Here is a 26,326-nt window from a genome sequence, read left to right on the forward strand (position 1 = left end):
ATACATAATTGCCTTGTCTAATATCGTCTAAAGTCTACTTTCCCCTAATTTTTAAAAAATCATCTGGACATTTATATGAAAATTGACATTTAATACATGCTCTTATAATATTTTATCCACATCATTGTTCTCTAATAGTATTGTTTTGTAGCACAGAAATTTTGCTTTTTCTTTCAATAGTAATTTACATTTACATTTTTCTTGCATTATTTGATGACGTCTCAGGTAGCATCAGTTGTACCATTTCAGGGTTTCAGTTGTCAAAATTTTCACAATTATGTATTACTCATGTGTACTCCTTATACTTTAGATTAAAAGTTCATTAATATAATTCCAAATGACATGACTACAAATGTTTCGTGTGCTCTTGTATTGTTTGCTTAATAGTAAAACAAATATTTTGGAATTAAAATGCCAAACATGTAAATTGTTTCCTTGTTGGTGCTTCAAAATACAAAATGGCAATGATTGAAAAAAAATGTAAAATATAAAGATAAAATGCTGTACTTTATTCCAATAATTGTAAATACGAGAATGCATAACTGTTTAAGACATGTTTCTACTATATTCCATAGATACCAAAGTGAAAACGAGAAAGTATTTGCGAGTAAATTTGTGGGATTAAAGCCTTGTAATAATGTTTGAGAACCATTGCCTCAGGACTGTTTCGAACTTTTATATTCAAACTTCGAACTAATATTAATATTACGATTCCAGAATCAACAGTGAGCTTCAAAATTTCAGTCTTGAAAACAGTTCCGAAATTCATACTTTTGAGCATTCCACAATTCCCAACTTTTAGAATGTTACGGAATTTGCGGAACATTCCGGAACTTCGAAACGTTCCGGAAATTCGGAACATTCCGGAATTTCGAAACGTTCCGGAATTTCGGAACATTCCGGAATTTCGAAACGTTCCGGAATTTCGGAACATTCCGGAATTTCGAAACGTTCCTGAATTTCGGAATATTCCGGAATTTCGAAACGTTCCGGAATTCCGGAACATTCCGGAATTAGATGAATTCCGAATTCCGGAATACGAAATCGAATTCCGAACACCCCTAATATTTACTGATATATCTCAGTTCTCCTGTCATGACATCCTTATAAATACTTACCAGGTGAAATATCCGTTCTTCGTACGGGAAGAAGAATACTTATGCAAAATCTTTGAAAGTAAACTGATACATCAAGTATATATCAACGAGTAATGTCTTCGGTATTGCCACTATCGATTCTCGGACCAATTGACATGCCCGTTCTTTGTATGGCGAGAATAAGGATTCAAAAGAAATCAGAGATCTTAAATATATGCAACCTGAACTCAGGAAAACCGTCGAGTTGCCTAGAGGGATTCAGTATATATAGGTACTTTAATCATAACTTTTGCATAAATTGTGGTCTCTAATCTCCTCTTGAGTCGAAAATCAAAAAACGGCTTCGTACACGATTAGATCTGCTAAAGTTATATCTGGGTACAAAATTTGGTGGCTGTACCTGACTACTTCTTGTATGAAAATCTGATGGCACACACACAGACAAACAAACAGACACATATATACTTTTATATATTAGCACAGATATACCTCAGTTTTTCAGTCACAAAATCGCTATACTTACCGATATACTCTAGTTTTACAGTCGTGATATTATTGTACCTGTATTTACCGATATTTACTCAGTATTTGCCGTCTTTTTTTCAATTATAATACCGATTTTCCTTGTGTATAGATATATTTTATATGCATTATATCGATCTGATTTTAAAGTACTATAAAATCACAGCGTAACAGCTTGGTAGATTGATTACATTACATTGACTTGAAATATGAGTAGCTGAACTCAGTGCTTCACGCTCCATTTCCGACCATTATAACTATTAACGTTTCTCGGAAATTGAATTAATACTTTCGTTACCCAATAGTATTGAAATAACAAATAGAAACTAACACAACAATAAAGAACATACGTGGTTTTCTTCCAAAATACTTTAAAACATTCCATAAACAAGAGCAAGTTTGTTTGTGACATTTCTTTCTTTTCAAAATGAAATTAGTAAATATATTTTTTCTGTTCTGGCTTCTATCAAATTCAATTTGTAACCAACAGGTAGTCCGGAAATTGGGGAAACAAGCCGTAGACCTTCTTCTCGTCTTGGTTTCTGTAACAGTCAATATTGGAAATCAATGAGGCTGAATGTTTATCTGAAAGTTGAAACTTCAAACCTGACCTGTCACAAACAATTCCAGAAAAATGACCTGACTTTGATATATTAACATCATTTTTCTTTTTAACTTAATGCATAGTCTATAGTTGAATAGATCAAAAGTTATTTTCTTTCAGAAGAGAATTGCTTCGTACGAGTTTTCATTATTTTTTTTTCATGTAACTTACGTTATGGGATCATTTCATAATTATATTTCGCAGTTTGGTCGAAGATTATGAAAGGTGGTTTAAAGTGATAACATCTTTAAACCGCCAACTTCATTACAACGTACAAATAAAGACTTTCGCCATGATGAAATTTAAGATGTCAAAAGTTACGGAAATTTGTTATAATCAATAATGCTTGCACATCGCCAACTTCAAAACGTTGTGCATTTTAAGCTTTATGTTCCGTAGTGATAAATGTTGTGTTGTAAAAGATCACGAATGATTAATTAATACGACAATATTTGCTTATCGAGAACCACATTGAAGACAGGAACTAAAGGCTTCATTTTCCGCCACGATAAAGTAGTATTCTGATTAAAAGATTCGAACAATGTGGATGCATAATTAATGCTCTAGCTGTGAATAATAAAGAATAAACTCTGGGTTCCATGTATGGAGCAACTACCCACATCAAGTCAGATCATCCCAGCTGCAATATTTGTTCGAAACGTCATAGAATATTTGATCACTGCACCATGAAAGCTGTTAGCTCACTCAGTTAATACGAAGTGTGTGTCATCTATTGTCAACGCAATTCAAGCTGGAACCCCAGTAGTAATCGCATGACTTGGCCTAACTTTTTGGCCCCTGGGTCCCTGCCTCAGGACCCATGGTCCCTGGCCGGGGTCAATGACCTAGGGGTACTTAGGACCACCCCCTCTAAATTTTGGCAGGGGTACCATGGCCCACCCCCTAAATTTTGGCAGGGGTACCTAGGACCACCCCCCTTAAATTTTGGAAATTGCCAAATCTAAAAATTTGGTATGGTAGCCTAGGACCATAGTATGTACCTCTATCAGTATTGGGTGTCTATGTCGTTCCCTTTTATGGGTAAAAAATTGCCAAAAATTCAAATTTCGGAGGTTTTTGACCTAATTTATCCCCTTTGATGAGGTGTTATTACCCTATATAGTTATATGGGCGTATACAGGGGTCCATTACCTTTCATAACTTATGGGTATATTAATGCACCCCTTTAAATTTTTGGGAGGGGTACCTTGGACCACCCCTTAAATTTTGGAAATTGCCCAATTTCAATATTGGGTATTATAGTATAGGACCCTAATATGTACTATGATAAATTTGGGTGGTCCACCTCATTCCCTTTTAGGGGTACATAGGACCACCCCCCTTAAATTTTGGAAATTGCCAAATCTAAAAATTTGGTGTGGTAGCCTAGGATCATAGTATGTACCTCTATCAGTATTGGGTGTCTATGTCGTTCCCTTTTATGGGTAAAAAATTGCCAAAAATTTAAATTTCGGGGTTTTTTGACCTAATTTATCCCCTTTGATGAGGTATTATTACCCTATATAGTTAAATGGGCGTATACAGGGGTCCATTACCTTTCATAACATATGGGTATATTAATGCACTCCTTTAAAAATTTGGGAGGGGTACCTTGGCCCACCCCTTAAATTTGGAAATTGACCAATTTAAACATTGGGTATTATAGTATAGGACCGTAATATGTACTATGATAAATTTGGGGGTCCACCTCGTTCCCTTCTAGGGGTACAAAATTGCCAAAATATAAACGTAAGCAATACGTTATACCACGTGTTTGGTTTTTGGTCGATTTTATCCCCTTTGATGAGATGTTATTACCTTATATGGTTATATGGTCATGTATAGGGGTCCATTACCTTTCATAAGATATCGGTATATTTGTACACTTCTTTAAAAATTTGGGAGGGGTACTTTGGCCCACCCCTTAAATTTTGGAAATTGCCCAATTTAAACATTTGGTATTATAGTACCGGACCCTAACATGTATTATGATAAATTTGGGTGGTCCACCTCGTTCCCTTTTAGGGGTACAAAATTGTCAAAATATAAACGTAAGCAATACGTTGTACCACGTGTTTGGTCTTTTGGTCCAATTTATCCTCTTGGATGAGGTTCTATTACCTTATATGGTTAAATGGTTATGTATAGGGGTCTATTCCCTATCATAAGATATAGGTACATTTTGTGCACTCCTTTAAAAATTTGGGAGGGTACTTTGGCCCACCCCTTAAATTTTAGAAATTGCTCATTTTATATATTTGGTATTATAGTACTGGACCCTAACATGTATTATTATGATAAATTTGAGTGGTTCACCTCGTTCCCTTTTAGGGGTACGAAATTGCCAAATTTTACTACAACCACGTGTTTGGTATTTTGGTTCAATTTATCCCCTTGGATGAGGTCCTATTACCTTATATGGTTATATGGTCATGTATATATTGGTCCATTTCCTATTATAAGACATGGGTACATTGATGCACCCTTTAAATTTTTGGAAGGGGTACCATGGCCAACCCCTTAAATTTTGGAAATTTTCCAATTTGAGCATTCGGTATCATAGTACATGCCTCAACATGTATCATGATAAATTTGGGTGGTCCACCTCGTTCCCTTTTAGGGGTACAAAATTGCCAAAAATATAAACGTAAGCAATACGTTGTACCACGTGTTTGGTTTTTGGCCCAATTTCTCCCCTTTGATGAGGTTCTATTACCTTATATGGTTATATGGTCATGTATATGGGTTCATTCCCTATCATAAGACATGGGTACATTGACGCACCCTTTAAAAATTTGGGAGGGGTATCTTGGCTCATCCACTCGGTTTTAGAAATTTTTTAATATAAGCATTTGGTATCATAGTACAGGACTTCAATATGTACCACTATAAATTTGGATGGTCCACATCGTTCCCTTTCATGGGTAAAGAACTACCAAAAAATCAAATTTCGGAGGTTATTGACACCTATTTAGCACGTTATATGGTTTATTACCTTTATATGTTTATGTTCTCTTTTAAATTTGGGAATTATCAAATAAAAAAATTCGGTAAACGTTTTTAGGACCCATTGGTGTTCCTCTTATGACCAAATATTCAAAATTTAAAGGTTATTGACCGGCTTTATTATTGAATAAGTACAGGATTTATTACTTTTTCATAAGACACAGGTGTATTTGTGTACCAATCTTAAATTTTGGGAGGAGGTACATTTCTTATTGTCATATCAATAATTGGTAATTGGATAGTATCTCATTCATTGGGTAAATCAGTATGATCACGTGATCAGTTATTAACCTATGATGGGATTAGGAGTCCAGAACATTGGTACATTGAAACTTTGTAGGATAACTTGAGAATGCGTCATTGGTTTTGATTATTCCCGCCAAATATAAACGTAAGCAAGGCGTTGTACCACGTGATTGTCCTTGATGAGGTAGTGTACAGGGATTCATTTCCTTTGTTGTGGTACTTCTTAAGTTTGAGTACACACACACACACTTCTAGAAAACAGTTGGTTCTACTCAGGTAAACAATTGACGGACATTATTGACCTTATTGAACATATAATGATATGATTAACTCTAAGACTTAGGTATATCAAGAGAAGTATTCTTTAAATTTGGGAATGGCGATAAACAGAATTTTAACATAAGGTGCGAAATTTGAAACAATACATTGAACTTTAGTCACAGCTCATAGTCTAAGATCATTGGTGGTGATTGATTTGAAATCTGATAGCTAACCTTATTGAATCTTATGACTCATAGACGAAAGGCAATACATGCTACAACAGTTTGAAATTTAATCATAAGGTGATGTAATCTGACACTAGCAAAGTTATTGTTAATGCAATTTGATTGGATGATCACTATCTTTCCTGCAATCTGATTGGTTGATCACTATCTTTCGTGCAATCTGATAGGTTGATGAGTTTTAAATCTTTTTCTGCATTCAGTTTTGTTTAACATTTAAAAAGTTTTTGAATTTTTTTTTGTTTGAAACTTTGGTTTGAAATTTTTCGTTTTAAAAATTTTTTGTTTGAAAATTTTCAAAATTTTGTTTGGGATTTTTTCGTTTGAAATTTTTGTTTGAAAATTTTTTTCGTTTGAAATTTTTTGTTTGAAAATTTTTGTTCGAAAATTTTGTTTAAAATTTTTTGTTTGAAATTTTTCGTTTCCAAATTTTTTGTTTGAAATTTTTTGTTTCAAAATTTTGTTTGAAATTTTTTTCGCTTCAAAATTTTGTTTGAATTTTTTTCGTTTGAAATTTTTTTGTTTGAATTTTTTTCGTTTCAAAGATTTTTGTTCTAAATTTTTGTTTCAAAGTTTGGTTTGACATTTTTAAAAGTTTGTGCACCCATTAGTAAAGAACCGGAACTGTTTAGAGCAAAAACCTTTGACAACATTGTGGTGCAATAGTACACGTCAGAACCTGGGGTTGTACTTGAAATGAAAAAACACAATTCATTGAAATGGATCATTTTATTACACTCCACATACATCCATACCAGATAGTGGTTCTGGATATTGTCGATACAATGTATTTTGAACTTCTTGCACTAGTTTGTCTTTAGCATATAATTTTAATTCCAGTTGAAGTCTTTTAAGGTCTAATGCAATATCAATTGGTGGAAACTCAATGTCCATTTGATCACAAATAAACTGTTTATCAATACAGGTATGCACCCACGAACGATGTTGACATCCATCACAATATCTAGATACATGTTGTACAATATGCATAACACATTTTTCAAAATAGTACTTTTTCAGGAATATACTAGTTTTGTTGCACACTTCCACTGCATGTTTCACACACTGAAATACGCTGATGAATTTGTTCCATTCCGTTTGTGTTAGATACACCATATTGCGAGGGACATGAAATGTACTCTTTTTACGTAACAGCACCATCTTCTCTTCGAGGACTGTACGCAGCACCACTTCATGATTTGAGCCTAATGATTTGACTATGGTCACATTTAGCTCATCATGAAAATAATCGTTCATTTGGTCGATTCGTGAACATAATATTTGCCATTCTTCACAGGTCAGTTGTACACCAAATTGTTCTGCTTTGCCCAATCGAATCACTGGTTCAAATGTTCTAGCACTGATACCAATCATCACATGTTTTGTTTGAAATATATTTATTGGATAATAGCTTGCGAAGATGAAATCTTTATCGTTAGAAGTACACATCTTTCCTCCTGAAAAGCACTTGCTCAAATGATTTCGTGGGATGACACTGTATTTGCTGGTTTATAGTTATTGCTGACGTCATTGGTAAGGAATGTGCTGACGTTTGAATTCATGATTTCATCACAGTTGCTGACGTCATGCCGACCAACCAAATTCATACAACTACGGCTGACGTCATTGGAAAGAAATGTGCTGATTCATGATTTCATCACAATTGCTGACGAATCTGGCTGTGTACTAAATTCAAGTTGATGACTTCGACCCAAGAATCCTTTGTAACATAAAGATACAGATCCAGAATTTAAGAAACGCAGCAGTTCTTCTTGTTTTGATGCTTCCATGGGTAAATATCTTGCTGGTAAAATTATATTCTTATCATTTTCAAGCTTCACTACGATTCTTAATCCATACTTTGTAGGGATCTTTTGGCTAGCTAAGATTCTATAAGGTACATTCTGTTGTAAATCAGTAATCTTGGTAAATGATTTCATCACATCACGCGTGTTTAGAAACTGCAGACAAGTAGCCATGATGATGTTATCATGAATACTAACTCGAACGATACTTATATATGATGAAAAACTGATGGCGTTACATTATCATGTTCTGACGTGTACTATTGCAGCACAATGTTGCCAGAGGTTTTTGCTCTAAACAGTTCCGGTTCTTTACTAATGGGTGCACAAACTTTTAAAAATGTCAACTCAAACTTTGAAACAAAAATTTAGAACAAAAATCTTTGAAACAAAATTTTGAAACGAAAAAAAAAATTTCAAACCAAAAAAAAATTCAAACAAAATTTTGAAGCGAAAAAAATTTCAAACAAAATTTTGAAACAAAAAATTTCAAACAAAAAATTTGGAAACGAAAAATTTCAAACAAAAAAATTTTAAACAAAATTTTCGAACAAAAATTTTCAAACAAAAAATTTCAAACGAAAAAAATTTTCAAACAAAAATTTCAAACGAAAAAATCCCAAACAAAATTTTGAAAATTTTCAAACAAAAAATTTTTAAAACGAAAAATTTCAAACCAAAGTTTCAAACAAAAAAAAATTCAAAAACTTTTTAAATGTTAAACAAAACTGAATGCAGAAAAAGATTTAAAACTCATCAACCTATCAGATTGCACGAAAGATAGTGATCAACCAATCAGATTGCAGGAAAGATAGTGATCATCCAATCAAATTGCATTAACAATAACTTTGCTAGTGTCAGATTACATCACCTTATGATTAAATTTCAAACTGTTGTAGCATGTATTGCCTTTCGTCTATGAGTCATAAGATTCAATAAGGTTAGCTATCAGATTTCAAATCAATCACCACCAATGATCTTAGACTATGAGCTGTGACTAAAGTTCAATGTATTGTTTCAAATTTCGCACCTTATGTTAAAATTCTGTTTATCACCATTCCCAAATTTAAAGAATACTTCTCTTGATATACCTAAGTCTTAGAGTTAATCATATCATTATATGTTCAACTAGCAGCGTTCACCCCGCTTCGCTGCGGTCACCCCGGAACGCAATAAACGTTGTTACTTAGATAATTTTTACTTTTTCGCTTTCAAGTGATATGATAAAAACCATAGAAGATTGCAGTAAATGTTCACATTATATCGCCTGTCATTTATGTTAACCCGCCCCGCTTCGCTGCGGTCACCCCGGAACGCAATAAACTTTGTTACTTAGATAATTTTTACTTTTTCGCTTTCAAGTGATATGATAAAAACCATAGTAGATTGCAGTAAATGTTAACATTATATCGCCTGTCATTTATGTTAACCCGCCGAGTGACACGGTCATGCGGGTTGCATATACATACGTTTATTTTTATACCTATGATGAACTAACAAAGGATTTGTACGTTATGGACACTTGAATGGTCAATTATCTCAAGACACTGGTAATTAAAAATTAAAGTGATATGATAAAAACCATCTAGGGTCCAAATCCTAATAACCCCCCAAAAATGAAAGAAATTGGTTCAGCCGTATTAGCGTGATGAGGGAACAAAGGATTTGTGCGTTCTCTTTTATATATATAGATAAGGTCAATAATGTCCGTCAATTGTTTACCTGAGTAGAACCAACTGTTTTCTAGAAGTGTGTGTGTGTACTCAAACTTAAGAAGTACCACAACAAAGGAAATGAATCCCTGTACACTACCTCATCAAGGACAATCACGTGGTACAACGTCTTGCTTACGTTTATATTTGGCGGGAATAATCAAAACCAATGACGCATTCTCAAATTATCCTACAAAGTTTCAATGTACCAATGTTCTGGACTCCTAATCCCATCATAGGTTAATAACTGATCACGTGATCATACTGATTTACCCAATGAATGAGATACTATCCAATTACCAATTATTGATATGACAATAAGAAATGTACCCCTCCCAAAATTTAAGATTGGTACACAAATACACCTGTGTCTTATGAAAAAGTAATAAATCCTGTACTTATTCAATAATAAAGCCGGTCAATAACCTTTAAATTTTGAATATTTGGTCATAAGAGGAACACCAATGGGTCCTAAAAACGTTTACCGAATTTTTTTATTTGATAATTCCCAAATTTAAAAGAGAACATAAACATATAAAGGTAATAAACCATATAACGTGCTAAATAGGTGTCAATAACCTCCGAAATTTGATTTTTTGGTAGTTCTTTACCCATGAAAGGGAACGATGTGGACCATCCAAATTTATAGTGGTACATATTGAAGTCCTGTACTATGATACCAAATGCTTATATTAAAAAATTTCTAAAACCGAGTGGATGAGCCAAGATACCCCTCCCAAATTTTTAAAGGGTGCGTCAATGTACCCATGTCTTATGATAGGGAATGAACCCATATACATGACCATATAACCATATAAGGTAATAGAACCTCATCAAAGGGGAGAAATTGGGCCAAAAACCAAACACGTGGTACAACGTATTGCTTACGTTTATATTTTTGGCAATTTTGTACCCCTAAAAGGGAACGAGGTGGACCACCCAAATTTATCATGATACATGTTGAGGCATGTACTATGATACCGAATGCTCAAATTGGAAAATTTCCAAAATTTAAGGGGTTGGCCATGGTACCCCTTCCAAAAATTTAAAGGGTGCATCAATGTACCCATGTCTTATAATAGGAAATGGACCAATATATACATGACCATATAACCATATAAGGTAATAGGACCTCATCCAAGGGGATAAATTGAACCAAAATACCAAACACGTGGTTGTAGTAAAATTTGGCAATTTCGTACCCCTAAAAGGGAACGAGGTGAACCACTCAAATTTATCATAATAATACATGTTAGGGTCCAGTACTATAATACCAAATATATAAAATGAGCAATTTCTAAAATTTAAGGGGTGGGCCAAAGTACCCTCCCAAATTTTTAAAGGAGTGCACAAAATGTACCTATATCTTATGATAGGGAATAGACCCCTATACATAACCATTTAACCATATAAGGTAATAGAACCTCATCCAAGAGGATAAATTGGACCAAAAGACCAAACACGTGGTACAACGTATTGCTTACGTTTATATTTTGACAATTTTGTACCCCTAAAAGGGAACGAGGTGGACCACCCAAATTTATCATAATACATGTTAGGGTCCGGTACTATAATACCAAATGTTTAAATTGGGCAATTTCCAAAATTTAAGGGGTGGGCCAAAGTACCCCTCCCAAATTTTTAAAGAAGTGTACAAATATACCGATATCTTATGAAAGGTAATGGACCCCTATACATGACCATATAACCATATAAGGTAATAACATCTCATCAAAGGGGATAAAATCGACCAAAAACCAAACACGTGGTATAACGTATTGCTTACGTTTATATTTTGGCAATTTTGTACCCCTAGAAGGGAACGAGGTGGACCCCCAAATTTATCATAGTACATATTACGGTCCTATACTATAATACCCAATGTTTAAATTGGTCAATTTCCAAATTTAAGGGGTGGGCGAAGGTACCCCTCCCAAATTTTTAAAGGAGTGCATTAATATACCCATATGTTATGAAAGGTAATGGACCCCTGTATACGCCCATTTAACTATATAGGGTAATAATACCTCATCAAAGGGGATAAATTAGGTCAAAAAACCCCGAAATTTAAATTTTTGGCAATTTTTTACCCATGAAAGGGAACGACATAGACACCCAATACTGATAGAGGTACATACTATGATCCTAGGCTACCACACCAAATTTTTAGATTTGGCAATTTCCAAAATTTAAGGGGGGTGGTCCTATGTACCCCTAAAAGGGAATGAGGTGGACCACCCAAATTTATCATAGTACATATTAGGGTCCTATACTATAATACCCAATATTGAAATTGGGCAATTTCCAAAATTTAAGGGGTGGGCCAAGGTACCCCTCCCAAAAATTTAAAGGGGTGCATTAATATACCCATATGTTATGAAAGGTAATGGACCCCTGTATACGCCCATATAACTATATAGGGTAATAACACCTCATCAAAGGGGATAAATTAGGTCAAAAACCTCCGAAATTTGAATTTTTGGCAATTTTTTACCCATAAAAGGGAATGACATAGACACCCAATACTGATAGAGGTACATACTATGGTCCTAGGCTACCATACCAAATTTTTAGATTTGGCAATTTCCAAAATTTAAGGGGGGTGGTCCTAGGTACCCCTGCCAAAATTTAGGGGGTGGGCCAAGGTACCCCTGCCAAAATTTAGAGGGGGTGGTCCTAGGTACCCCTAGGTCATTGACCCCGGCCAGGGACCATGGGTCCTGAGGCAGGGACCCAGGGGCCAAAAAGTTAGGCCAAGTCATGCGATTACTACTACCCCCCAGCAAATTAAAATTATTAAATCTAAATCTCAATGGACGAGATGTGAAATGCTACTACTGTTTAGGTTTACATATTTCCAGAACATATCACATTTTATGATGGCCCAAGATCTCTAGTTACCAAAGCTTGTAAAGAAAAGAGGAATACGGAGTCATCCAAGTCAACTCATCAGCAAAATTAAAGTCAGTTCTGAAGAATGGTTATTTCAAAACCACTTGGCTTATGAATGTCCCAAGAAGACCCCCCAAGAAACCAGGATTATGTGTAAATTGTGGTGGGGACCACTTTCAGATTATTCGCCCTGCCATCTACAGCTGCCCTACGGCATCACAAGACTGTCTATCAGTTACATAAACAGGAAATCTGCGACAGTTGCAACATTTCCGCAATCACATGTAATCAACTTACTTACTGGAAACTGCAAATAGAAAGACTATTAAAATCTCGAAACTCTACAGACTGAAACTGTCACGATCTCCTTGTTCTTGCTAAAGTAGTGATGTACAGAGTTTAGGAAAGATCACTTAAAAACGCGTCTCCAACTTTAATAGAGCGTGCATTAGAAGATTCATTTTCGCTGCGATAAAATTTTATTAACAAATTTTTTTGTTACGTAGTGCTGATATACATTGTCGTCTGTAATATGTAATTTAAACATGCTCACTGCTTTTCAATTGAATTTCAGTGTAAAGAATTTTATATATATATATATATATATATATATATATATATATATATATATATATTTATTTATTTATTTATAACAAAGATACAGAGAAGGCAAAGACGTAAGATGGATGCTCTTGGTACGTGATCCTCGTTATGGAATATCACAAGATAATTTAGTTGCTAGAGAATTCAAATCCAGCAATAATAGTGTTGGTGATGATACACTGAACTCCGCATCGTTCAGTTAAATTTGTGCTATCTGGTTGACTATAATTCTTCACGAGCTGTAGCATCATAACTGATTTTGCAATATTTCTTTTGTCAATAATTTGGCTTGTAAATAGAATATGGTAATTTCCAACTGGAAGCTCCATTACGTCACAGTTTTATTCCCAGTAGAATTTAAGACATACCGTGCAGATAAAGCCTCTTCAATTTGTTGCAACTGTTTTGGCTGGCAAATTAGACACCTTTGACGAAGTCCCGGTGGTCTTGTATTTACACCCTTCCCTGAAATCGTAACGACTCGTATAATTGACAGCTTCTATTTATTCTTGCTTCCAAGCTACGTGAAGATTTGGCGTACAACATCCTTCCACATTTTCATTCCGCCAATTCTTTCATAATCATTCACTTTGACTAATCATATCACCTTTAGCCTACAGGTCATAATCGTGAGACAATAAAGATTGCTTTTTTTTTTTTTGCCAGCACCCTCGCCCCTTTTTTTTCCTTTTAATCTCACTGCTACTCTCTACGACGATTCTTCGTTTGTACGTAATATTAAAAAAAAAAATAGCACACACGGACCTTCTTTCATATATGAATCGGTAATTCTTGACTTATTTCAAAGTGTAAGATCACTGTTTTAACCAGCATGAATTTCCTTAAACATCCCAGCATCTGCTCTTTTCGAAACATATTTAGGTCGTATGTCCAAGAACAGTGATGACATTCAGGCCCGAAACCAGCTACAGAGGTTCAGGGGGGTACGAATATGTTAGGAGAGGCAAATCATCAAAAATTCCCTTACAAATATCTTAATTGTGTTTTTGTATTGAAATCTGGAGTGGCCACGAAAAGTTTAGGGGGGTCAGGCCCCCCTAGCCCCCTCTGGTTGCGGGCTTGGTGACATTCAAATAATTTAACAACCAGTTCTGTGATCAATATTTAATAACCGGTTCTATGGTCAGTATAGTAAATTGACTGAGTGTTAATATTATTACTACATAGTTATTTATTATTATTATTGGGGCCGCGGTGGCTCAGTGGTAGAGCGTTCACCTCTGGTGCTAGGGGTCTCGGGTTCAAACCCTGCTCCCGCCAAGTAAACTTTGTGGTGTACAAACACCATGTGCGTGGGTTTTCTCGTGGTTCTCCCGTTACCTCCCACTTTCTTCATTCCACCATTTCATTCCTCTCTCATCATCACCGTGTCCTTTAGCCTAACCGGCATAATCGTGGGACGTAAAACTCAAAAATTTTATTTCATTTTTATTATTATTATTGTACTAGTATGGTGACTGGGATGAAGTATAGTATCCTCATATTGATTTTCAAAAATAGTACTACATATTTAATTTTCTTTCCTAAGTACATATGAACATATGGATGCGAAACCTGGACGTTAGCAAAACAGGAGAAAGCCCGTCTTCAGGTAGTGGATACGTGATTTTGCAGAAGAATCATCAGAGCTAGATGAACTGAAAAGAAGTGCAATAGGATGATACTGCAACAAGTAAATGAGAAAAGGTAACTACTTAAAGAAATAGAAGTACGAAAAGCAAAACTCATTTACTTAGACAAGATGCTTTTTTTAAAAAAGAAAAAAAAAACATTTTCGAAGGCAACATATTTATATTAGGGAAAAAGACGAAAGGACAACCAAGAACATCTTACCTTAAAAATATGATCAATAAGATGGGATGTACTTCTTTCAAGAAGATGAAAAGAACTGCTGAATATAGGAAACTGTGGCTACAAAGACAAGGATTAACCTTTTGAAAGAAGAAAAATAAAGAAGAAGAAGTACTTAATCTAGAGTTGAAGAGACAATTCTAACAACCGGTTCGGGGAAACCGATGCGAATCGGCTGAATGACATCGCTGTTCAGCAAAGCCAATAGAACTGTAACATTATAGAAGACAATATACTTCAATCCTATAATGGTTATTCTGACAGTGTTGTTACCAGAATACGAAATCATAGCAGGCAATATGGGGGCAAACAGGAGTATAATAATAATAATAATAATAATAATAATAATAATAATAATAATAATAATAATAATAATAATAATAATAATAATAATAATAAACACTTCTCACTGGAGTGGGTTGACGTAGTGTTCACATATTTGACCACCCATAATTATTAACTAGGTAAGATTAGGGATAATGTCGTACCAGTGACGACCCCAGAGGGGGGCAAGGGGGCGAGCGCCCCCTAGTGGCTACTCCTGTCCCCCTGACCGACCCCAGACTCCTACAATCTTAAAACATTCTACATATTGTATTTTATACGTCAGTATCATAACCAATCTCAATGTCAAATTGTACTAAGCATTCATTTACTACGTGGCAGATTAGTGTTCGAGCCAAAGGGTGCCGATTTCTCTGTAAATTTGGGGGGCCCATTCAGATGCAGAGGTATATAATATGAGGATTTTAAGACAAATTGCATTCAAATTATGCCAAATATTGTATATTCATAAATACAATAGGGGCCCACATGAGATTTGGGGGGCCCGGGCCCCCAGGATCGGCGCTCTTGGTTCAAGCCTTTTTTGTGCGTCTGGGTATGCATACATACCAGTCGTTCTTTCAGAAAACGTGTTCCGGGGGGGGCACACATTGTATTCCGGGGGCCACTTCTGGTACTATTTTATTTATTATATTTTTACGTATTATTTTAGTCTCGTCCGGGGGGTACTCTCAGAGCTCCGGGGAACAGTGCCCCCCAAAAAATGTCTGGAAAAAACACTGATGTATACTTCCGTTTTCTAATTTTGCAATTTTTTCCGATAAATTTTAGTCATAGTTCTTCCTTATGATTTTTAATTTCCAACAATGAGAATAAACAACATTGTAGATTCAATTCAACTGAAAACAGAACTTTCATTGTGCCTAGCAACAATATTAGAATTGGTCGACTTGTTTCCTTCGCATTGGATCAACTTCGATTAGAAACTAAAAAGGTAAAACCATAAATTATATTATATACATTAAATAACTCGTTTGTATTTATCCAGATTTGAAGTTTCCAGTTACACATTTTGTGTTATTTAAAGGTTCTATACTTTTTTTCTGAAATAATAATATCGGCATACAATATTCATAAGATGATCTTAAAATTGCATAATTTGTCAGCACCAGAGCTTGATTTTTGGAGGAGATAAAAAAAAGTTGTGCTTTTCCTTACTGCAAATGATGATAATAATAAATATACACAAGAATTAAATTAACTCCCAATAAAATGTATTGTCAAAGCGCTGATCTTTAGTTCGCAATTGGTATGTACTAGTGTTCCCTTAGTTATTTTGCTTCAAAGCACTGACGTGACATTAGCATATTGAGTAGAAATGTACGATGAGCTGCTGAAAACTTCGTAGCCCAACCCAGAAGTGCACGTGGAATGATGAAAGTTTAGTTGTTCTACATACTTCCCTGAGGTTCAATACACTTCCTTGTACAGTGCTTCAGTTGTTGCAGACCAGATTAAAAATCTGGACACCTCCTCGCACCACTGCTCGTAGCACTAGCCTTGTCAGATCTAAAATGGCGTCTTTTCAAGTGTTATTTGAGTTTGGGAAATAATACCGGTAATAGTTAGACGGAGCTAAATCTGGAGAATGAGGAGGATAATCTAGACATTGAAATCCTAGATCATACAATGTCAGTTGTATTCGCAGTGCTTGATGAACTGAAACATTCTCTTGAAAGAAAAGAATTCCTTTCTTTTCATTTCCCGCGGCGTTGTACTTTGAATTTTTCCTTCAATTTTGTGAGTAGTAATGCAGATATTCTACATTAAATGTCAGACCCTTGGACAGGTAGTCAATAAGTACGACTGGATCTTTACCCCAGAAGAATGTTGCAAACACTTTCTCAGCCTACTTCTGTCTCTTGAGCTTCTTGGAGCGAGGGGGAAATGAGTGCTACCACTCCATTGACTGTTATTTCGTTTCAGGATCGTAGTGATACAACCATATTTCGTCTATGGTTCTATTCGTGATGGAGATTTATCGACATTAGGATCAAAATGGGAGCAGACTTCCCTTGATGCCGTTACTTTTTCACTCTTTTAATCTCCTGACAGATTTTTGGAAACCCGTTATGCCGAGAACTTGCGCATGCCCAAATCATTATGAACTGTACTACCGACGAGTTCTAGAGAAATATGCAAAATCTTTGACACACGTTTTGCTGAAATTCTGCAATTTTTAAGAATAATGTTACGAATTGCATCCATGATTTCAGGGACAGTCACTGTTTTTGGTCATCCTGAAGGTAAAGCATTATCTGTTGAGAAATCGTCACGTTTGAACTGGATCACTCACTTCTTCACCACTGTATATAACGGAGGAGAGCCCCGTAGTGTTTCACTAATTTCCTCATGAATTTACTTCGGTGGAACAAAAGTTTTATGACAGCTGTAATCTCGATGTTCGTAAACTTCACTGGTTGGACACACACAATCACTTCAGAGCCATGAAAAACACAATAAGAATTTCAGTTTTAATATGAAAATCTGTATTTGCACATACAGAGAGATATGTTCTTCAAAACTGAATTTCATCATTCTACCTACATTCCTTCTGACTTGGGCTACGAGTTTTTCATCAGCCCCTCGTAATATAGCTTATATTAGTACCTATGATATAGACGAATGTGTTATTGTAGCATGCGCAAAGTTAATTCAATTTATGTTTAGGCTATCAAAAGTTGCATTGAAAAATATTTCATGTGCAGACTTTACCTTACTTATTGGTTATGAATTTTATTTGAAATAAGTTTAATTTATAATTAAATAATACGAGAACAACAACGAAATACATGTTGTACTGTAATGTAAATCAAATATAATAAAATTGTCATTCTTAGTATTAAAAATAACCGAACACCAAAAAATGAATCTGCCCCTCCTTTGCCCCCCTAAGAAATGAAAGCTGGCATCGTCACTGTGTCGTACACGTTAATTACGTATGAATAACTATAATTAACTAGCAAATTTCTGACAACTTCTGGCAATAGTGTCACTTTATTCACTCCTCAATAAGTTTTTAGTGGTGGGAAATTTTCTTCTAAAAATACCGGTATTAAGTAGAGGGAATTTCCCCCATTACTCTTGATTTTCGCATCCAGGTTGTTACGGGGAAAAAGTCAGCAAATAAAAGTAAACTTTTTAACAATAATAGCCATTTCTATATACATATAAACATATAATTTTCTTTTCTCTTTTTTATGCAAATCTGCAAATAATGTTAATTTTGCTACTCACATATTGCATATTTCAGTTTTAATCCTTGTCTTTCATTAAGCATTTTTGGGGCCGCGGTGGCTCAGTGGTAGAGCGTTCACCTCTGGTGCTTGGGGTCCCGGGTTCGATCCCAGGCCCCGCCAAGTGAACTTTGTGGTGGACAAACACCGTGTGCGTGGGTTTTCTCGGGGTTCTCCCGTTTCCTCCCACTTTCTTCATTCCACCATTTCATTCATTCCTCACCATCACCGTCTCCTTTAGCCTAACCGGCATAACCGTGGGACGTAAAACAAAGATTTCATTTCATTAAGCATTTGCACATTGTTTTAAATTTCACACAACTGCAAAATTTGATAGATTTTGCTAGCTTAATGGTTCTGCCTAGTGAAGTTAAATAATTAGACTAGAATTTGCCCACGGTTAATTGGACTAGAAACTAGACAAATACTGTTGCCTGGTTGATGTAATTCATTCTAACTCTAGCATATGTTAAATTAATATTATCCTTAATTTCATAGGAAACATAAATTTGGAAAATTTTATTCCAATGATTTTTCTATTGAGACAGAAAATTGTCAAATACAAATTTAATGAAATATTAACGAAGTTCCAATTAAAGCTCTGAAAGCATTTCACACCGAATATAAACTAGGGATGGAAATTGAAAGAAAATTGACTATAAATTACATTTTTAAGGCACTGTCATAACATTAACCTAGCGATACTGAAGAAAAACATTATTCAGGGTTACCAGCTGCAAGATTTTTAATTTAGATACCCTAACAGGGAAGCAATAGCATTAGAAGTTCGTCTAAGCCCGTTCAAAGTAGTGGCTCTTCTTACAATGTGAAGCATAAATAAATAAATAGATAAAAGGTTCAGTAGGAAAACTAACGTAAGTCCAAGATTTAAAAATTTACAGGAAAATTAAACCTACGTTTGTGATTGGAGCTAATGTTTCTCAAATTTTTAACGTAGAGTTCTCTTTTACAGTTTACAACGATGACGTTTATGTATATTTAGCTATAGGGCAACAAGGACAATAATCCGGTACCTTATGATAACAAATCTTGTGGCCAGACTTCTTTAAACTTGTTTTATTCAAGCTGTTAAAGATGGTTATAATAAGTGAGGAAACAGTGATTAAAGTGTATTTTTATTTTCTGTACAATGAATAATAATTAATAAGGAAATGGATAATGTTTAGCAGAAGGGGTCCAGCTATTTTAAAAAAAAAACTGTCATAATTTCGGTAGTTTCTGTTCACATTAGGTTAGTTCATGTTAGGTTAGGTTAGTTTCGGTTATGTTTGATTATATTAGTGTAGGATTCCGGCATAATTTTCGAAAAAAAAAATGATAGAATTTCGTTTTTTATTAATCATAGGTTAGCTTAGGTTAGTGCAGGTCAGTTTAAGTTAGTTTAGTTTAGGATAAGTTAGATTTGGTTACTTTAGGTTATGTTTCAGTGCTTGCATCTTCCATTTCTTCCGTAAATTTTGTATTTTTTTACGTGCTTCTGGAGGCCGTGTGCTAAATATGAACCGAAATAATGATCGTGATAAGGTTTTGTGATTAATATTAAAGTAATTTTAATCGAACTGGGGCCGCAATATTTAATTATGCATGTGTGTTACAAATTTTACCATATTTAAATTACTGTTAATACCAATTAAATGTATGTTTGCATTTTTTTTTTTACAATTTTGAACTCAGATTTCAATTCTCTGCAAACTTCAATTGTGAATTTCAATTTGGCTTCTATCATACATTCTTATCCTTACGGTTCTTCTTTTCGCTTTTCAGGAGGCCTTGAACAACATGAAAAAAGTTCTGCAGCACAAATGGGACTTCGTCCAAATGCAGGCTGATGAACAGGTACGCATTGTTCTAATTCTTTTAACGTGATTACTAGAAGACAAAGTGCATGCATGCTTCGTGACGAACTTTTATCTCTTTGGTGATATGTTAATTCCAAGGAGCTTTCTCAGCAACAGCCGCCTATATTTAATTTAGCGCATATGGCACGTGTCTTAAATTCAAATCATGTCTAGTTTAAGTGTCTTTTTCTCTCACGTAGCACATAAAGTTGTTATATTCAACCTTACATTTTTTCCAATTGTAATTTTTCTGTAAGTAAAATTTTAGCTAGTATCAGGTCCATTTTAACATATGGTCCCGATGGGAACTCAGCTAGGAGCCCCATGCTAATTTGTGCATGTCGAGCGGCTTGCCACATGTAATACAGTAGTCGGTCTAGACTAGTGTTTCACAACCGGTCTGTCCCGGCAAGATGAAAAGTGAGACTTCATTTTTTACCCATTTTAAGAATTTTTTGTCAAGTTATAATCATTATTATTTTTTTTTATTACTTTGTTTCATACATATGCTTATACATTCTGTCTACTTTTATTCCCTCTGCAGCATTTTTGACAATTGTTGCAACAAAGCGAAAAACAAGGAACGTTCGTAACTGCTACAGTACGTGTTTCGGAAAAAAGTACCATAAACTATGGTACGTAGTACGGTAATTGAATTTATCGTGAAGGCCAAGAAACCATGCACAATAATTAAAATATCGTTTATGCCACTTCCAAAGAGATGGGGGAAAATAATATTCGGTTCAGCTACTAGTGAAATTCTATCTGCTGACACAATCAGTCGGCGAGTTCGATTTCAACCACATATTTCTGAGAACTGGGCTTTTCGACGTTAATTGAATTTAAAACATCAAAGAAGGGAAGACTCAAATACATCGATAAAGAAATGAGATTTGAGATTTGTATTATCAACTATTCCTTCACGGAATAATTACCTGCATGCAGTTAAAATGGCACCAGTGTTAAATTAAAGGTATAAATATTGACTTTAATACTAAAAGGAAAGTGCATTTGCTTATGTTTTCTGCAGTACAATAACTTTGTATCTGAAGCTTAAATCCATTGTACTTAGGTACCTGGCATTAAATAAAATGCTGCTAAGGCAGAAGTGCCAAAGGAGGAGAGGACAGGTTTTGTTATTTTTTAACAAGTATTTGTAAGGAAACTGCAACACATTTTTCTTTTCTGCATTATATATATGTAATTGTTAAATTTATTGGTTAACAATCCTAATCTTGCGTATCAATGAATATTTTATTTATTATATCACTTCAAAGGTTTCATATTTCGTAACATCAGTGACGAATATTTCTAACGAAATCGACAGTAAAATGTATGTGTCTGTGGCAATTTGGAGCCCATGCTGTGTGGGTATGTGCTCCTAGATTCGACCCCTGTGAGAAGGTAATTTGATGTGAAGTTTAGAATCCTTTTTCAGTGTCCAATTCGTAAAACCATCACGCTGTACTTCATTTACCAATAATAATAATAATAATAATAATAATAATAATAATAATAATAATAATAATAATAATAATAATAATAATAATAATAATAATTCACTGACATCACAGCCCGAACTATGGTCTACCAAACGACTTTTGGCTGCGTGATGTGTTGTAAGAACTGTCCCAAAACAAGAGTTTTAGTGGATTTTAGGAAAATCAGATTGCATTTAATTAATTTTTCTGTAGTCAGAACATTGACCCAAACGCCACTGTTACTGAGTTTCTAGGGTTACCAGGGTGGTTTTAATGAGTGAAGTATGATCAGCAAATTGACCTCAATGGGGTTGTTACTGGATTTCTAAGTCTACCAGACGGCTTTCAGTTGAGCAATGTGTGGTCAACACATCGACCACAACGTAATTGTTACTGGGGTTCCTAGGTGTAACACACAGCTTTTAGTTGAGTGATGTGTAGTCACCACATCGACCCCCAACGCGGTTGTTACTGAATTTTTAAGTCTACCAGACGGCTTTCAGTTGAGTAAAGTGTGGTCAACACATGACCCCAACGTAGTTGTTACTGGGGTTCCTAGGTGTAACACATAGCTTTAAGTTGAGCAGTGGCGGATCCAGGGGGAGTGACCGGAACAATCGACCCCCAGAAGAGGAAACTTTCTTATTTTATATATATAAATAAAAATCATCCCAGAGTTTGAAGCTCTTAAAAGTAGCTCTAAGTAGCAGTATGACAACCCACCGCCCCCCAGAACAATCGAACCCCCGGTCCTGGATCCGCCCCTGAAGTTTAGTGATGTGTTAGGCCTACGATAATGGTTTTAGTTAAGTGATATGTGATCACCACTACACGATTAAATTTTGCTCTGGACGCCCTTCAATGAGTGGTTTGGACAAAAACGTGGCCAAAGTGACAAATCTCCTGGACTCCGACCACGGGCGTCTCTGGCGGGGGGACGAGGGGGACGCGTCCCCCCAATATTTTATTCTAATTTAATTTATTTACTAACGATAGAATAACATATAAATAATAATAATTATATGTATCTGGAATATAATTTTCAGGCTGTGAAACGATTGCAATCGAGTTCTTGATATACCTTAGGGGGTCCGTGAAGGTAAGCAGAAAGGTAACAAATAGAATCGAAGTTAATAAACAGTTTGGGCTAGGTAGTACCATTTAAATCACTTTCTTTGATGTTCACCCCAAATTTTACATGCCAGAGACGCCAGTGACTCTGACCATCGTTCGCCCCATGTCTTCAACGGTCTCCCGACCGTTCTTGAACTCTCTGACTAAATAGACGATTGTCTACACATGGGATCTTCGAACATCTTTACAGTTCTGAAAATACTTTTCTGTTTACATTGTAGATATTGCGTTTGTGTTTTATTTTTGTTGTTCTTCCTTTGCTAACATGAAATGTGTCTGTTATACATAGAGTTAATCTTTTCAATTAAATTATAAGTTCAAAAAGCTTTCGGACCATCCAAAACAGATATATTCAGTGGTCATATGAGACATAGATCTATAGTTTGTAGTGAGGTCCGAACATCATCTGTCGGTTTGAGTCCAAGATGATTCTTTCATTTCCAAAGCATTTCCATTTATTTACTACAGAGGAATTTCTTTCTTTCTTTCTTTCAGTTCAATGTCCCATAATTATACCCTTTAGGCTAAGGGAGACGGATGATTAAAGCAAGTGAATGATGATGGTAGAATTGATGAAATGAGAATGTGGGAGAACCCGAAGAAAACCATGAACACGATGTTACCCCTACAAATTTCGCTGGGAATCGAACCAGACCCCACGTACATGGTAAGCGTGATACATATAACTCACCGTGCTTCCTCCATAAGGAATACCGTCTCCCTGGCAAATGTTTTGCAAGCCGCTAAGGGTCTATTTTCTCTGTGTGTGTGTGTGTGTGTGTGTGTGTGTGTGTGTGTTTCCTGGACATAGTGAAAAAGAAACAACATAGGTGGTTAAGTTTGGTTAACATCATTATTCGCCTTACGTGAATAAGAAAGACAGAAAATTTAGAGAAAAGCAAATTTGGTGTTCCTCGAGGATTGCGTCCAGAATCATCAAAATACGAAACTCGGAAGTATCTCTCACCACCTCTTGAATCATATAACAAAACAGAAGATTTATTACTTCATATCATCAGTTATCTAAATATATTTTCTCGTATTAACATACTTTATAAACACTTGGAAAAGCTAGTTTTTTGGTAATGCGTTATGACAAATTCAATGCAGAACATAGAAACAAACAACAATATTTTCGCAAATACAGCCAAGAGCAGAGAGGAAGGGATTCAAAAGACACATACAGGTCGCTATACGTATATAGCGTAACTGGAAGTCAAATATATAAAACCACAACCAATACGTCACCTATCTTGCAGTATGTTCTGAAGATCTTACTCTTGAGCGCGTTAGGGATGCGCTCGAGTCGAGACATGTCTCGAATCTCGACTCGACTCGACTCGAATTCGAGTCGAGACACACTTTGTATAATTCGAGACGAGTCGAGACAAACGTGTTTCTCAACTCGAATTTTCGAGTCGAGACACGAGTCGAGACGAGACAGCTCATAAAAATCTCGACTCGACTCGAATGTCTCGAAAATTTTTCTAAAACTTTTAATATTATTATGAAGAAATTATTCACTCAGGAACAGCCTTGAAACCAATTCCAGCATTTATTACTTTAGAAAGGTACAGAACGCATAAATGTAATAGTTAATCTTCCGAGATCAAGATTTAATTTTCAGCTCAATTCAGTTTATTAAAACTAGTAATTAATGTCGTGATATTTGATTGTACTTCAAATATAATAATAATAATAATAATAATAATAATAATAATAATAATAATAATAATAATAATAATAATAATAATAATAATTGATTATCTAGTTTGTATAAAACTATTATCCGTAGCCTATATCTAGTCTGTATAAGAACATTGCAATAAAGTGAACATCATAAATTCTCTGAATGAGCAATTAGCAGTCTATAGTAATTTAGCATAGTTATAACTATTGTGTTTTTATTTCCATGAACGCCATAGGGCTACATAACTTCTGGACAGGGCCGGATTTATGGGGGTGCAAAGGTGCACGCTACCCCCCCTTTGTTGTAAATATACCTATCTAAAATGAGAAGCTAGCAGTAAAAATACCGCGACACTGGTGTGTCGTGAATGGGCCACTGGTGTACCGCGAGGATATCAAAACAAAATTATTAATTCTATAGCAATCTAATTGCAAAACGTAGGGGAAAATGTATATTTGTATTGCACATTACTATCAACCTCTACTATGAATATACAATTTTAAGTTTCATGCCATGTTACTTTTCTGTACATTTCTAATGTTGAAAAAAGTATTTATTATTGTTATGACCATTATTGCTTCTTTATCGTTACAGACTATTTCGTAACTTGAAAATTTAAAATATTATTCAATCCTTTCGATAAATTATTTACATTTGTGTTTTAAAAGTAAAATAGATTTATTTGTTCGTTCGTTATTTAATGATCTTCATTCTTAGTAAAAGGTTGGATACAGTTTTCGAAAGAGTAAGCGTATTTTTAATAACCTGAGTCCAACATTTCATTGCAGTTGTTTTCTCCTTTTAAATTAGAATGAAATATAAGCATAGTGATTTACCACGAGGAAAACCCAGTGATCGACCTTTCTTCTCTGTGCGAAGGAGATAAGTAATCAAAGAAAAAAATACCAGTGTGTTTTATATTTACAAATAATAATATCTATAAGTGTGCCGCGAGAATTCATGTAACACCCGTAGTGTGCTGCAAGTTGAAAAAGGTTGGGAAACGCTGGTTTAGAGGAAAGAATAATTGGTACACTCCCTCCTCCCTGCTCTCTCTCTGCCTAGTATATTTTCTTTATTTTATTGTCTCCGAAACACCATTCCAGACAAATGCTTTTCGGTAGAAAAGTTAGAAACAAACCATCCCGCTCTTGGACAAAGTGGGCAACATGCGGTAGTCAGGTCAATGAACCTGCTTTGGAAATTTTTGTGCAAATTAGGTTACTGAGAGGGTGTAATTTCTTCAACTATGCCGCCTTCTACTATGGCACGTGCCATAAATAAGTCATCGTTTGATCGTATGGGAAACACCGCTAGTTGTCCTTGCCTGACATCTGTTTCATATTCATATTAGCCATTCACAGCGATAAAGGGTGCGCATACCCTGGGGTGCGGGGGAGCATACTTGAGGGGGCCTCTACAACGTACGCTCAGCAAGGCACCTTTTACTTGTCATTTGTAATTTTAATGCATTTTGAAAGCGTTTCTACACAGCTTATAATTAATTCTAACAGTTTCACAGAATTAAACCAGTTGAGAATGCTCCATGAGCATTGCCAGAACGAACTTAAAAAGAATGGAGATGGAGCGGGAAGGAAAACTGTCATTGTTCCTACCTCGCAAAAATTAGTAAAATATTATTTCTCTATGACTTACAGTTCTCGAGATATGGCTGCTTAAATATCTAGAAATTTGAACTTTTTGGCCAGTATTTGGGGA

The 26,326-nt window shown here is 35.2% G+C and overlaps 1 protein-coding gene across 1 annotated transcript in view; it reads left to right on the forward strand.

Annotated features, from left to right (window-relative positions):
* LOC145681844 (regulator of G-protein signaling 7-like) overlaps positions 1–20,330 on the forward strand; it is a 461,439-nt gene extending 441,109 nt beyond the window's left edge. The window contains exon 7 of the mRNA XM_081753452.1: positions 20,229–20,330. Coding sequence (XP_081609578.1) covers positions 20,229–20,330 — 102 coding nt within the window. The remainder of the gene's footprint in view (positions 1–20,228) is intronic.
* The last annotated feature ends 5,996 nt before the right edge of the window (positions 20,331–26,326 follow it).

This window comes from Thermobia domestica, chromosome 3 (genome assembly GCF_964235325.1).
Source record: "Thermobia domestica chromosome 3, izTheDome1.hap1.1, whole genome shotgun sequence".
In the NCBI taxonomy this organism is placed as follows: Eukaryota; Metazoa; Arthropoda; class Insecta; order Zygentoma; family Lepismatidae; genus Thermobia; species Thermobia domestica.